The sequence below is a fragment of the Aulonocara sp. 'chitande type north' Nkhata Bay genome, linkage group LG6, assembly GCF_057382095.1.
Source record: "Aulonocara sp. 'chitande type north' Nkhata Bay isolate Kocher_YH1m ecotype deep benthic linkage group LG6, A_spYH_male_GT1.1, whole genome shotgun sequence".
In the NCBI taxonomy this organism is placed as follows: Eukaryota; Metazoa; Chordata; class Actinopteri; order Cichliformes; family Cichlidae; genus Aulonocara; species Aulonocara sp. 'chitande type north' Nkhata Bay.
This window is the reverse complement of record NC_141349.1, coordinates 33218758-33234307: the sequence shown is the minus strand read 5'-3', so window position 1 is coordinate 33234307 and position 15550 is coordinate 33218758. Positions and strand designations below refer to the sequence as shown.

General features: G+C 41.4%; 1 protein-coding gene across 2 annotated transcripts in view; it reads left to right on the top strand.

The window, feature by feature from the left end:
• The window catches only part of mxi1 (max interactor 1, dimerization protein), a 37070-nt gene extending 28349 nt beyond the window's left edge, over positions 1 to 8721 (top strand). For both annotated transcript variants that reach the window (XM_086296403.1, XM_086296404.1), the window contains exons 4-6: positions 1465 to 1579; positions 3616 to 3814; positions 4712 to 8721. In XM_086296403.1, the coding sequence (XP_086152529.1) occupies positions 1465 to 1579; positions 3616 to 3814; positions 4712 to 4875 (478 nt within the window). In that variant the 3' untranslated portion in view covers positions 4876 to 8721. The remainder of the gene's footprint in view (positions 1 to 1464; positions 1580 to 3615; positions 3815 to 4711) is intronic.
• Positions 8722 to 15550: the final 6829 nt, after the last annotated feature.

Sequence of the window (15550 nt, the reverse complement as noted above, 5' to 3'; positions counted from 1 at the left end):
AAACGAACCGTGTCAAACCAAAGCTCCAACAGAGTCTTTTCTCAATAGATTAAAAGGCACAAATAAAATAAAAATAACCCAATTATATTTTACTATTAGACAGGTAAAACAAAACAAGTGTTTGGCAGAGTAACAAACTTAGCTTACCACAATGATGTTTGGATTAGGATCATACGCTATTTCAAACAGACAAACATTGTCCTGCTATATCTTTTATCTTGTGGTTATTGTCTTAATATATTCCTTGGCCTCATCTGGCGAGACGAAGTCGCGCTGCATTCCTTGATAAGTGATCCGTAGTCTTGCCGGATAGAGGATCCCAAATCGGACTCCCTGGATGCCGCGAAGCTGGCGACGGACCTCATTGAAAGCCGCACGGGCCCGCGCTGTCTTAGCGGTGTGGTCGGGGAACACAGAAATGGTCATATTATTTATCTGCACTCTCTGCAGCTCCCTGGCCTTCTGGAGAATCCTAGCACAGTCCGCGTAATAGTGCAGCCTCACAACCACAGCACGGGGACGTTCACCGGTGTTAGGTTTGGGGGCCAAAGTTCGGTGGGCTCTGTCTACAAGCAGCTCCTTCCCAAGCTGAAATGCCTCCATCAACAGCACGGACACATCTGTAGCGGACAGGACGTTCTCCTCTGGCACACCAACAATGCGTATATTATTGCGGCGAGACCTGGACTCCAAATCCTCGCATTTATTCTCCAATTTGGCCAACTCCTTTGACATCGCATCAACTTTGGCTTGGAGGTGGACAATATCATCTGTACATGTGGAGAGAGACTGCTCCATCCCCGTAACCGTGCTCCTGAGGCCAGCGAATTCCTGCCGCATGGTAGTTATATCTGAGGAAAGGTCCGTTTTTAGTTGCTGTATGTCGGACCTGATAGACGTGAGATTCTCCGCAAACGCTGCCGTCAGTTCCTTTTTAAACAGTGATGAAATTTCTTCACGAAGTTCAGAGAGGAGTTCAGCCTTCGTGAATTTTTCCGTATCGACGAGCGGCGTGTCGGGTGACCCAGGCCGTGGCGAAGTTTTACCACGAGGCGGGGATGCAGTGTTAGCAGCAGGCCGCAAGTTCGGCTGAGAGGTGCTTGCGCTCTTATTAACCTTACGCGACATTGTAAACACAAAAGGCAAAAACAGTCTTGTCTCGGAACTATACAAAAAGAAAAAAACCTGTCAAAATGTGCCTGGAAATGCTAGATAATAACTAGACTCTGCAGGAGCTACGCTCGGTGCGACCTACGCCATAGTCACATAAACCGGAAGTCTCCAATGCTTTGTTTAAAGAACTCCCCCAATCTGCATGAACTTGCCTGAGGCTATTGAACAAGACAAACAACTACCACACTGTATTTCATGTTTTGCTGTATACACAGCCGCCCTGCCCTATTGTTCCTTTTTTATTTATCTAATTATGCTTTTGTTTCCTCTTTGTTACTTTTTCCTTTGTAGACGAGCTCACCTGCGGCTGTGTCTGGAGCGGTTGAAGGCCCTCATACCCCTAGGACCTGACTGCAGCCGTCACACTACCTTGGGCCTGCTCAACAAAGCCAAAGCACACATAAAGGTACATATGATTACCCAGCTCTTAGCTAAAGCTGGTCCTGTTTTTTCTTTTTCTTTTTTTTTGTGATAAACAGAACAAAGAAACTGCAAGCTTTAATGATAATGATATTAATGACGATGCCTTTCTGAAGGTTTTTAAACTGAGTGGTTACCAGCTGACTATGAAAACCTTATTATTCATTTGGTCAGAAAAAAAAAATGAGGAAAAGAAAGGGTGCAAATTACCAAAGACTCACAAGTTGGTGCCTCATGATTGGGTTAAAAATATGCGAAGAGAGATTTTTCAAAGGTTAATGAGCATCAGTGCTCATGCAGAGCCAGTCCTGTTGGTGTCCTCTGAGAACCAGCCCCCATTTAGACAGATTTCTGAATGAGATGTTAGATAGTGTTGTGTGGCAAAGCATTTCAGTTGAACTTGCCTGAGAACGGTCAGTCCGTTAAGTATTTTGGCCCGAGTAATTTGATGTTGTCTTGGGTTCAACATCAGGCTTCTTGTGGTGTAACTGGTTCTAGACTGGGCACTCAATTACGGATCAGTGGGAAAAAGGTATTCAAAGCAGGTGCCAGAAAGGACTTTTTTCCATTTGGAGATGCACTTAAAATTAAGCCTGAAACCCACTGCTATTTTCTGGGACATATTTTCTTTAAGCATTGGCTCAGAAAGACGTCTGCTGTTTGAAGAATGCCATGATCATGAAGGAAAATACACCATCACACACTTTCACCTGCAAAGGGCCTCAGAAAATGACCGAATATTCACCTGATGTAAAATTCTGTTCAGAACTTGTGGACTGGAGAACTTCTCCCCCCCCCCCCCCCCAAAAGAAAACAAGGCTTTGTGCCAGTTATTCAAATGAAGGGTTGTTAGATAGATCACTGAATAATTTGAAAGGTGAAAGTATTAGGACATGGTGTGTCATGTCATTCGTCACACATGAAAAAATATTTTGCTTGGAAAGACCAAACTCGTGTTTACCTTTATGATAAAATGAATCCACAGTAATTGTGCAGGCAGTGTAACACTTCACACTTTGTTATCCACTTTAAAAGCAGGCATGTGACTGCCTGAGAGTGAGCAGTCTGTAAGGGGAAAGCGAGGCATAGCATGCACTCACGTAACAGACAGGACATGTACAAAGGCGATATTGTTGTTGAGGTGGGCCTCCGCCAGCTCTGCCGCTCGCACTTCTGCTGCTGCTGTCAACTTGAGTCTCTTCATCGCTTATTGATGGCCTATTGTTTTGGTCTGTCGCTGGGAGTCACGCTCATTAATGTTGGCACCCATGACATAAGGCTGCAAGGTTACATCACAATGTGGCTGTATCGGGCCCTGCCACGGCCTTCATTTGTATCATAATGGTGCAAGGCGTAAACAAGCCGACACGGTGTAAACAAGACAGGTGAGGAAAATCATTTAGGGGTGTCGTCGCTGACAGCAGGAAAATCCGAGGGGACAAACTTGTTTAATTTGCTGAATACTAAAGAGCTTCTGGGGCATTGTCCATGTGTTTGTTCACACCCTTTTATGGAGGCTCGATGGCTGTGAATTCTCTGGACAATTACCTTTTCTGTTCTCACATGGGCTCAATCTGACACCAGAGTTTGTGGGGAGCTGGCGGAGAAAAGTCCGTTTAGTCTGAGCCCATTGATTCAGACATTTGTGTTCTCACATGAATGTATGAAAAAGGCCTGTTTCTTTGCTGGCTATTCATTTGTCTAACCTCTTTTCTCAGCATTATTTTTATGAGGCTTTCCTCTTGCTTACACACTTAACCCTCCTGTGCGTTCTCCAGGATATTGGCAAGCCTTGAAAAGCAATGAATTCATTTACAAGCTAGTAAGACTTCAGAAAGTATTAACAAGGATCGAGTTTCTTTTGCAAAGCAGCTGAATGTCTTTCTTCCTCCCTGTCATAGACAGTAAAGTTTTTTATAACTAATGATCCCTACAAGTCATGAATATGATTATTTAGCACAACACAATGTCTATAATATCTTTTGGTGAAGACTCCTCTCCTCTTCTCTTTCACCTCACCAGAAACTTGAAGAGGTGGACAGGAAGAGCCAGTACCAGCTGGAGTCTCTGGAGCGCGAGCAGAGGCACCTTCAGCGTCAGCTGGAGTTGCTGAGTGGAGGCAGTGGTGCTGCAGCCCAGAACAGCCCAGGGGAGGGAGAGAGGATACGCATGGACAGTGTGGGCTCCACCCTCTGCTCCGACCGCTCTGACTCTGATCAAGGTATGTAAGGTGGCATGCATGATTTTTAATTAAGCATCTACACGGCTATCAAAACATGTTTTCACACATGGATAAATTCACAAGGGTATTAGCTGCGCTCCGCTATCTGCCATCACAAGGACTTTACAATAGGGGGCCAGCAGGTTAAAAAACAGCTCATTTCTAGTATGAGTACACTGGACATTTGTGCTCTCACATGCACCTCTGTCATGACTGCAGTGCATGTGTGAAAACAGCTAGAGCCTCCAGCTGCTGTCGGTCTAATTTTATAGCACTGAGGTTGGGTTGGTCAGAGCTCCTCTGAGACTGCATGTCGAGGTGCTGATGAAGGACATCAGATTTAAAATGCAAAATGTTTCCTGAACTGAAGCAAAACCAACATGGTGTCTGTTTGTTTGTAACGATGTCAAGTATGAGGGACATGTTTTCCTTTGTATTTTATGTTAAAATGACTCTAACCTAACAGAGAAGCATTAAAGCCATCATTAGTGTGTCACCCTGGTTGTGAGGTGACAATTTTAACCACTGAAAATGAAACTGACTACAATCTCCTCTCTTTTCATATTCTGTATTTTTGTTTTCATAAAGTGCTGTGGCACAAGCCAGATACTGTGTAAGATACTGTGTCATCATACAGTACAGCATGTTGCTGTATAAGTAAGGCTTTTCTCTAAGATATTGTATCTTTAAAAAACTCCAAAACAAACAAATTTCTGGCACCGCTTTTATCCAAAGGAGAAAACAACATGGCAAACAATATAAAACGTAGGAAGTTTCTTAAAATATCCAGAAATAAAGTATCAGCAGAGAATAGTTTTCTTAATAATCCTCAATGAAAGTGGAAATATGTTAAATTGATCTGTTCTTCTCCCCTTTCATCATTTTTCCATCCTACAGAGGAGATTGAGGTGGACGTGGAAAGCACGGAGTTCTCCCATGGAGAGCTGGACAGTGTGAGCACAGCCAGCACCAGCGACCTGGACGACCACAGCAGCCTCCAGAGCATGGCCAGTGATGAGGGCTACTCCTCCTGCAGCGTCAAACTTGCCTTCTCCTCCTAGAGCCCCGCCCCACCGACGTGACCATCACATTCCTGCCAAACTCGCCTGCCCTCCCATCTGTTATATCCATCCAGCCATGCCTATGAAACACACACATCCAGTCTCATCTCCGATGACTGGCACGCACCCAGCTAATAGTGTCCCCCCTTTGCTCCCAGCCTTTTTTTTTTTTTTCTTTTTTTTGCCCCACGCTTCCCCTCCACGCTGCTCAACCCACTTTCGGAGGTGTGAGAGCTCTTTCTCGCCTCTGAACTTTGAACCGCTCCGACCAACACTGACACCAGGGACCCAGACACAGACTGCCAATTGGTTCAAATCTTATTTTAAAAGGAGGAGCAGAGACGTAGACATCATCTTGAAGTTTGAAGCCACAACATAAAATTAACTGTTGATTTTTATCTGCTATTTCCACACACCTTTAAAATCCCCAAATGTATTTCAAATTACACAGCCCCAAATATGACTAAAATGCTCTTTAATTAATATAATTGTCTGTTTGGTTCTGTCTAATGTGGGTGTTTGCCTATATCTTATTATTCTGGCGTTGGGCCTGGCTAAATCTGGACTGGATTGAGGCTGAACTTTGCCATATCTACACAGCTCGTCCCCGCAGCCCTGAATTTCTTCCTCGTCTTATCGAGGTTTTTCTTTTCTTTTCATATTACCTGTGCTCTACACCACAGAAGCTCTGACCCTTGAATTGGTGCTATTGTGAAATAAACCCACCAACCAACCAATGGGGGAAGCAGATCAGATCCACCACTAAGCTTTTAAAGCGAACAAAGCGCATCTGTCGTGATTGTTTCCGACCACACACGGAGGAAAACAAGCCACAAAAACGGAGGGAAAAAAATAAGAAAACATTCCTGTCGGATGTGGGTGCTCAGTGCATTTTCAAAGAGTGGAAATTGTAACTTTGTGTGTGTGTGTGTGTGTGTGTGTGTGTGTGTGTGTGCGTGTGCGTGTGTTTTGTTTTGGTTTCTTTCCCCTCGACAAGCAGCTACTACAAGCTATCCTGCACTTATCTACTTTAGAGCTGTCCATAGAAATGGCACAAACCAAGAAGGAAGAAACACACACACACAAAAACAACAGCAACAAGGGAAAAAAATCCAAACTACAGGCTTTGGAACAGATGTCCAACTTCTCTCCAGCAGTAACAAGCAATAACTCGTGCAGTTTTTTGTTTCGTCAGTTTGAACTCCTTCCCGTTTTTTGTTTGTTTTTTTTCTCCCTCAAGACTCATGTGACCGTCCACATTTTTTTTTTTTTTTTTTTTTGTACATACAGATAGCTTAATAAATAAAACTTTAAAAATGAGTTCAAAAAAAGTAGTGCTTACAGATAGAACTATTGCCTCTGTTGCTGTTTGACCTGTGTTTATTGTGCATTTTTAAATTGAAAGTTTAGAACAATTTTTATCCTCCGATAAAATTTGCTGATGGAAACGTTCAAACGCTACCCTCTCTGTCCCCGCTCCCCGCCCCGAGGAGGTAAAAGGAACGATATCCTCGATAGAAACAGTAGAACGACTTTCCATCCAGTTGTAAACAGTGATCTAAAATGGCATTTGTTGGAAAATGCAGACTTTGTTTCTCACTGTTTTCTTTTTGTTTTTGTTTTTTGTTTGTTTTTTGTTTGTTTGTTTTTTTTAATCAATTAGACAGTTTTTATTCTCTTGTTTGTGAATGGCGGTTTAAGTAAAAAGGAAAAAAAATATATTATATGGCATTCCAATGGTGGTCAGGTGATCTGTGGAGGGAAAGTTTGAAGTGTTGGAAAAAGAAAACGGGTTGTATGATGTCAATGTACTCCATCCCTACTCCACCGGCATTAAGAATTGCACTTCGGCTGCAGTTCGCTTTGTTTTTCTTTACCACTGTCGTGTTGCGCTGCCAACCATTATTTTGTGTGTGAGAGAAAAAAAACTAAGAATATGATGAATATTTATTCTGCAATCCCTCAAAGAACACGCAATGGGGAGAAGGTTAACTTATTTTGTTTCTGTCTTATTTTACTCTTCTCTTTGATGTTTATTCCTCACTCCTTATTTTAAAAAAATGTATATTTTATGGATTATTGTTAAGGTTTGTTTTTTTTTTTCTTTCTATTTTTTGCCGGGTGGGTGGGAGAGTGGTTAAGAAAATGTAGCCATTTTTTTGTTTTCATTTTTTTGCTGTTTTATTCAATGGACACTTGAAATGTAATTGGCCCGTAAGCTGCTCCTAGTGCTGAGCCTCGCCTGTTTAGAGTCACCAGCCTTGTTCGGGGCTGACTCCCCAGCCACACACCAGGCCTGTGAGGAGCATCACAGACCTGAAACAGGAGCACAGGCTGAACCTTTATACCCATTCTGCTGTCGCAAGGTGAAATGCTCTCGACTTTGTTTCTGGGTCTGTGCTGAGGGGAGCTAATTCTGCACAAGACTCGCCCATAGCCAAGACTTTACTGGCAAATATTGAGCCGGCTGCTATGAAATAAAAGGGGTCTAAAACTCCGCTTTCCTCTATTAGGAGGATTGTAGTCTCTATTAGACTTGTTTTAGTTGACAAAATGTGTCTTACATTTACAACTCCTCCGACTGAGGATTTAAAGAAATAAAAACACAAAAGAACAAAACCTTCGGTTTCTCTGATGGACATCGTTACGGTGTAGAGTTTGACATGTACGCTCTTTGCGGAGCTCTGTTGAGGTTGTTGGACTTGGCACTAAATCAGAAAGTCACCACTTTTGGTGCTCAGATATTTAAAAAAAAAAAAAAAAGCCAAAACCACCTCAGAACACCTCAGTGTCCTCTCTCTTTATCTCTTTCTCTCTCTCTGTGGAGGACAGTTTACATTTATTCTGCCCCGTTTTAAGTTATTACCTTTATCTGATCTTTGTTTCTGCTTTCTTCTTATGTTGGTTTTATGAAACTGCACTGCTGACACGACAAAGGTCTCAGTGTTCTGCGACAAATGAATTTCTCTTCTTGTTCAGACCTCGATCAGTTCTTTGCAGTGTTTTAACCTGCTCACACAGTACACAATGTTGTGTTTTACTATGATGGGACAAACTGAGTGTTTATCACAAAATGTGTGTCATTTTGTCCCACGTTGTAAAATGCTGAGATGCGAGATGATTCCAGGACGGGTTAAAAACAAAAACAACACTAAAAGAACTGGTTTTACTGAGGCCAGGTCTGTCCTCACTCATGTGAGTCTACTATGTGTGTGTGCATGGGTGTATGTATGTGTGTGATCTCTGTGTTCTTACTAAAGCTGAGCTTTAGAAAGGCACCTAGTCCATGACTAGTCTGCACAGATGTCAGTGGGCTGTTTGCCACTTTGATACTCAGTAAATATCACACTTCTGAAGGCTGTTTGTCATTTTTTAAAAAAGACAAGCTCTCCAGCGTACGATGCAAAAACAAAAGATGTTCAGTCCAGTGCAGAATAGTCCTGGATCAGCTGATTGAGAGGTCTGACAAAACATTTCTGGCCATGCTGCAAAATTCATTAGCATATCCTCATCACAAAGTTGTATTTTTACCTGTGTTTAAGGTTTCAGTGGTGGTTAGGGGACAGCTTGGCCAGAAGTGCACCAGCCCCGTGAAGTGGAAGTTGCAGTGTCCTTTGTAAAACCCCACTCCACTCTGGTGTCAGTCTCTCTCAGGGGGTTGATTTGAGCAAACGGGTCCACGAAGTCAAGTTAGCCCAACCAAACAAGCAGTCCCAAGTGCAGTAGGGAGCCCTCCTGTTGTTCTGAACCTGTGGCCATCCTTTGTAAAACATGCACTCTGATGACGATTCTAGCTGTGTAAGTTGATGATGCAATACTTAAAATAAAAACACCAAGATTTTCAAACCTGAAGGACTGAACCGAGCTTTTAATACTGTGAAGTGTGTCACTGCTGAATGTATTGTAAAGCAAATGGCTTACGCCAAGTTAAATACAAGTCACCTGTTAATCACATGATTCCCATTTACCACATGTGCACAAATCTCGACAAAGCAGCAATTTTTTTTCCACAAGTGATGTCATTTTCATAATGAAAGCGAGTCTCTTAGATGTGACTAAGAACATAAATGTCTGAAGCCCTTTATTGGGTGGCTCGATGAATCACAGGAGTCAGAAGATAATTGTAGCAGCTCATAAAAACGAAAAGGTCTTCTACTAAAAAGCATTTCTTTTAGATTTCTCTAATTTTTATCTCTCTTCCATTAATTTAAATATTAATCAAACATCATAAGAAGCAATGATAACTCAGCTCGAACTGTTTATAGCTGACAGGCAAACAGGAATCCTTTGGGAAAAGGTTGCAAGAAGATTAGTCTACAGTTTAATGAGTCACAAGCCGAAACTGACACAGCTCATTCATCTGCTTTGAGACCAGCTGAACCCTGAGTACTTCTGTTAAGCCGAACTAGATTATGTTGTCTCATAATCATCCAAATCAAAATCAAAGGCCTCCCCCCCCCCCCCCACCCCCCACCTGAAATTTCCGACCTTCAGGTTGATTATTTTCCTTGATAAATAGTCTAATTTGTAACTTGACTGCTTCTGTTTATATACATCCTTCATAAAGCCTTTTATAAACCACGTCAAACTGGATGTCTTGAAATGTGCGACAATATTAATATGAACTCTCATCATGCAAAGTGATTTTTAACAATAACTGTCAGAAAGTGATCCAGTTCAGTGATGCTGCTCAGCATCTCTTTTAGGGGCCGTGTTTTTCTAAACTGTAGAGCCAGCAGCGTACATGTGTTATAAATCTGTGACACGATGTCCATGGTTTCACAGGACTCTGGCAGGGAGAAATAGATTATGCCCCCCATCTGTAACACACTGCACTGACATCTGCTGCATGTATTATTATTCTTAGGAGATTAGAGCCTGTAAGAAACTATTCCGAAGCACGACTTCCCAAGATGTACAAAAGCACTGTGTAAGTGTGATAAGAAGATGTTCTCATGAGAAAGTCTCTGTAGCTACAGATAATCTGGGTTTTGATTAGAACTCCACATCAGCATTTACTCCCATCGGCAGCGATGACTGTTATAAACTATAAAAGATATTTTAAAGTCAAACAACAACCTGGAAACTGTTGATGATGAAAGGACAAGCTTGTCTTTATATGTATTTGACAAAGTAGTAAAATACAAACTCTTCGCTTGCAGGTTTACTCTCATTTTTTTAAATGGCTTTTGTGAATGCATGTTGAAAATATAATGAATATAATGCCTTTCAGCTGGTCTTGCATCGCAGTAAATCTCACAGTTATCGGGCACAGCGTGTGTCACAAGAATGAAATTGCAAAAAAAGAGAAGACTCGTGTTTCTGCCCATCTTTTGAAAGACAGAACGTCCTTTCTGTCCTCCTTTTGAACTAATCTGGAACATTATGATAAAGCCATTTTGTTGTCAGTGTGGTATCTAATAGGGAGCTCTTATCAGTTTCATACTGTGCAAAATGCTGCCACCTAGAGGATAAAAGCTCAAAAATAAATAAAATTTCAAGTTCAGCTTTCTGATCCTTTCATTACACGCACCGATTGAATATATAATTTTGTGAGACAACGCCAGTGCTACATATTTATATGACATTACATATCAGCACGTACACTAAAAACATCCAACATCCAATGAACAGTATTATCTACTAACTAAGACTTTTTTACATTTAAACTTCTTTTCTTTTTTAAATAATTAGACGTGCGTACACAGTGGATTTGAAACCACACAGTCAAGATGTGACTGAAGTGAAGACTTTCAGCTTTCATTCAGGGTGTTTTGCTTTAAATGTTTACAACATATTAAAGAAAAATAGGATGATAATGCCCGACAGACACAAACAAACCCCCCCCCCACAATTCTCTAAATCTAAGCATTTATCTCATGTACGCATTACAGAGGTTACAGTGATAAATGAAGTCAGCCTAGAGATCACAGTGAGACATAATCTTGGGCTATACAGACTCTTTAGGCACTATTTTCTAATCTTGGATATTTATGATGCTGTTTAAACTCTGTGTTTGTGAGGGGCAGCCAATCAGAAGAAAGAAGACCCAGATGTTGTTTATTATATTATGGTCAAATAGAAGCATGGAAAAAACAGCGATTTTGAATTCAGTGAAGTCTAGCATAGCACCAACCACCTGGTGGCACAAGAGGCTTGAAAATAAGCAAAAACATGGAAGGGGTGAAATTGCAGCACTGTAACCTGTGGTTGCAGAGTGGATTTAATATGTGTGTTAATAAATGTGCATTGTCCCTTCTTTTAACAAATAAGTGTATCAAAGAAAGAACTATTTTATATCCTGTTACGCTACTTTCTGGCTTTTGTTATTTCTCTGGACCCTGGTATGGCCTGAATCTGCCTCTGCTGCTCTCTGTTTGATTTCCTGCCTGTGACTTCAATGAAAAAAACCTTGGTTCTTTTTTTGCACCGCCGTGCATTTACCCTTGCTTTTAGGTTAATAAAATAGCAAATTTTTAATAACCTTTAGCTACTAAGTCATTAGCTATCGTTATTAGAATATTAGTGAGGCTTTTGCAAGTCTTCTGGTATAAATGTTCTTAACTTTCCCAGCTTCTTAAACACCATCCACTAAGGTTAAAGGTCATCTTTACTTAACTATTGTCTCTTGTGCTCTTATTGTCCTTTTACTTTTATTGTTGTACTTTTTTTTATATACATTGTTTCTGTTTCAATGGCATTTATTTTCTTATTGTTAAGCACTTTGTGCAGCATGGTCTGTCTGGAAATGTGCTATATAAATACATTTGACTTTGACCTTGACCTACCTATAACAGTGATGTTTGTAATGTCATTTAGTCCTTGTGTATCTAAAGGCAACGTTCATACTTCTTACAAATTCAGCATTTCAGGCTTTAGAGTTTAACTTTCTTTTGAATCTAAACTAAAAACAGGACCCAGAGAGAGCCTGCAGTGAGCCTATAGTACTGAATCAACACGTCGATTTTCCTCTTTTGAACCACTGGGCTGCACTCAAGTATTAGATATTTCACAAATAAACACTTTGAGCCACTACGTGAGCCGAGGGCTACAAAGATGTTCTTTTACTGTGTATGATAGGGCAGTGTGTTGTGTTTTCCGGTCTGATCTGCAGTAAAAATCACAGATTAGAGCATTTCTGAATTGAACTTCTTCCTCAGAAAACCAGAAAATCAGTCTACTTCATAATAAAACTGAAACAATTTCATCCTACACAATTTTCACAATAATTTTTGTTTATCAAAAGCAAAGTGATACCTTTGCAAACGATAACACGGTCCTATTAACAGTCATATTTTTTATGTTTAGTGGCTGCTTGTAAAAAACACTTTTAAAAACAGTTCAGTCCTCTAAGCTGACAATCAAAAACCTAAACTTTACTTAAAAAGACAAAAAAACTTGTGAATCAAGAATTAGAACTCAGTAGTTCTCAGCCCGCCATTGAACGAATATCAAAAAGCTGACTTTCCACTAAGATGAGGGTTCAGCAGTGATGAAGGATATCACGACTTAGTCATTATGTGCTGCACTTGAATCTAGATGGTGCATCAGATTTAACGGATTTCATCATCTGACGTAGTAGCGCTGGATGATTGGCCAGAGACTGATTATACCTGAGTCACCACGTAAAAGAGCCGCTGGTGCCGACAGTTTTCTGTCGTTCTGGAGCTGAAACTGAGTTTAAAGAGTCTGTCGAAATGAAGCAAATATCCCAGAGACAGATGCTGGAATCTTATTTTCAGCCATTAACGCCAGTTTGTCTAACGTGTGAACCATACGCTTGTGAATTAAAAAAATAAATAAAAGTGTGACTTTTGGAAGCCGTGATTTTATTTCCAAGTGGCTTGCACTTCAGTCAAGGTCACATCTTACTCCCATAACACCAGAGGTCCTTAAATTTTGTGGCAAGACATAAGAGAGAAGGGTTGTAGTGAGGAATATCAAAGGAGGGGCTCTGCTCTACTTTCACTCCCCTCATGACTCATACTCTGGACCTCATCTCCATATTGTAGTTGTTCTTCACCCCCCCACCCCCTCTTCCATTGCTGAGAAGCAAACCCAGGCCACCAATTACTGCACTGAGAGAGCACCAGTGGGAGTCCATGGGGGATTATGAGGAGGTAAAAGCAAGAAGGCCATCGGGGCTGAGTGTGTGGAGATATGTTGGGGGTGGGGTTGCAGAGGGGTTCCTCCGGTGATGAGCATGAGTCATCATCCCCACAGCGCTTGGGCTTCTGACATCACAGCAGCCTTATCAGAGGAGGAACGCAATTCCCCACAAATGTCTTTCACAGCTGATGGATGAGGCAGCAGGGGGCTGATAGCAAAACAAATTATGCATCATATCTCTGAGGCATGCAGTCAAGACCTGAGGTGCGCTATAATAAGGAGACAGATGTGTGTGTGTGTGCAGCAGAGTGTCTGTGACATCCGTTTGACAGACAGCGAGGGAAATTGTAGTTGCAGGGAGAAGGACTGGTTTCGAGGCAGGTCGACGTCATGCCCCGACCAGGCTTCAGGGCACCCAATCACGACAAGCCCCTTTCTCTCTCGCTCTCTCTGTGTCTCTGCTGTGGGTTTATTCATGCCATCAGGATTAGGAGACCCAGCAGGCACGTAGGTCCTTCCCTCAGCTCACGTAGTCCAGTCTTTTCGGTCCTCAGCCAAAGTACTGTGAAAAGCCTGAATGGAAAATTTGTGCGTTGTGACCTGTGAGTCAGCCAGACAAATGAAATCTTCAAAAGGTGTCACGGAGAATCTCGCTAAGAGTTTGTTGATCAGGTAGATGAATCTGTGGGATGAAAAGAAGCTTTGACACACTGAGAGGGAGAGTGGATAGATTTCTGAACCGTGGCTGAACAGGAGTCAAGAAAGGCTGTGAATCCTGTGAACCAAGCTAAATTTTCAGCACCGTTTATCTCCTGCAATTTTTTTAAAATGCCACATGTCAACACAGATCTGGATCAGCTCTTAAAAAAGAATCACTCGTCTGCTTGGAAGCTAGGCTAATTGCTAGCTCTGGTAAAGAAAACGATGAAAACCCATAACTTATGAACTTTTTTGTTTGCTAACAACCAGACAAACCAAACGGATCACATAGCCTCATGGAGTAGAGGTAATAAATGTGAAAAAAAAAGTTTCAGAGCAGGGGTGGAGCAACTAAATAACTCAGAGACTTAAAGATAAATAAACTTTATGCTTAACAGATGGAAATGTCTGAGAAGATGTGAACTGTCTGTAAGGCAGTTTCTTCTTGAAGGAAATTTACTTCCATTTAAGGTTTATTTGCACCTTCAGTGAAGAAACTGCAAATGGGAATTCTCTTTTATTGCAAACCCAAGAAGGGCTTTGTTACCTCTAACCTGATTCTGTCTCACTAACAGCCAAACATGAGAAACACTACACTGAAGCTTCTTCTTCTTCTTTTTTTTAGCAATTCAGCAGGTACTTCAGAAACCATCGGGCCTTGCCAACAGAAATCAAAACGAGAAGTGACAGCTGCTTCCGTCTCACCAGTGAAAACCTCGTTAAAGTGGGATCGTGGCTGGTGGACATAATCAGATCAGTCATCGATTTAATAACACAGAAGAAATGATCATGCATCACTTTCTGCCATAAAGTCTCTTTTATTACCAGCCAGACTTGTATGTGAATGCTTCTATGGCTCTTTGTGTCTGCTGAAATTTTAATTGAGAATGGCCTTCGCTTGAATTTCAGCACAGGAAGCAGAAGATGCCTCGCATGCTTTCAGATGTGCGAGACGGTGTTTTATTTCTGGTTGCTGTCTTCGTTTTCATAGAGCAGTTTAGAGGAAAAAAAGTGGATGGAAAGGACGTTTCGGGGAATTTTCCTGTCAGCACTTTCAAACCTGCTGTGCTGTAAAAAACAGAAGGCAATGCAGAAATGTAAATATGCACCAATCACTCGCTGCATCACAAAGTAGAAGTCCAAAACTGATTTGTTCAGTTTCCTGTGGAACAAAGCAAAAGTGTGTTCATGTTAAGAACTGTTGAAATATAAATCTGTTTTATGATATGATGTGCACACTTTGTTCCAGAATTAAATATTCATATTATCTCTCTGTCTCTCTGTTGCGCTGTTTGTCTATTATTATTGTTTTTGGTGTGCATTGCCAGCCTGTTCTCGCTCTCACTGCAATTATTGCTGCTTTGTGTGAGTGACAGAACTGCCTCATTTAAACAAAAGGTAGCTTTTAATGCACCTGACTGTAACATTAGTGAGATGGGACTCACTCCTGACTTGTGATTTTTTTCAGTGTGTGTGGCTAGTTTCGTGGTGTCTTCTCCTGAGCCTAACCATGTCCTGCTTTTGCCTAATCTAAAGCAGGGAAGAAGCAAAGGTATGAATGGATTCAAGGAAAACTAAAGAAATGAAAAGTGGAAGAAAAAAAACTTCACAAAACAGAAAGGTTATCACAAGATGCAAACCTACAGTGTCTAAATAGCAATATAAGCTACCATCAATCTGACCTCCTAACTGGGACTTTGTAGATCTCTAAAATTCAATTTTTCCCTCATTGCAACCAGATTACAGTAGCCAGTAAGTCAGCCAGTGCCAAAGGATAACTTGTGCGTAATAAGGTGAAGCAAGTGGCAATTGCATAACCCTTTTTTTGTTAGATCCTAATCATACACCCCAGGAGTTGCATAATTTT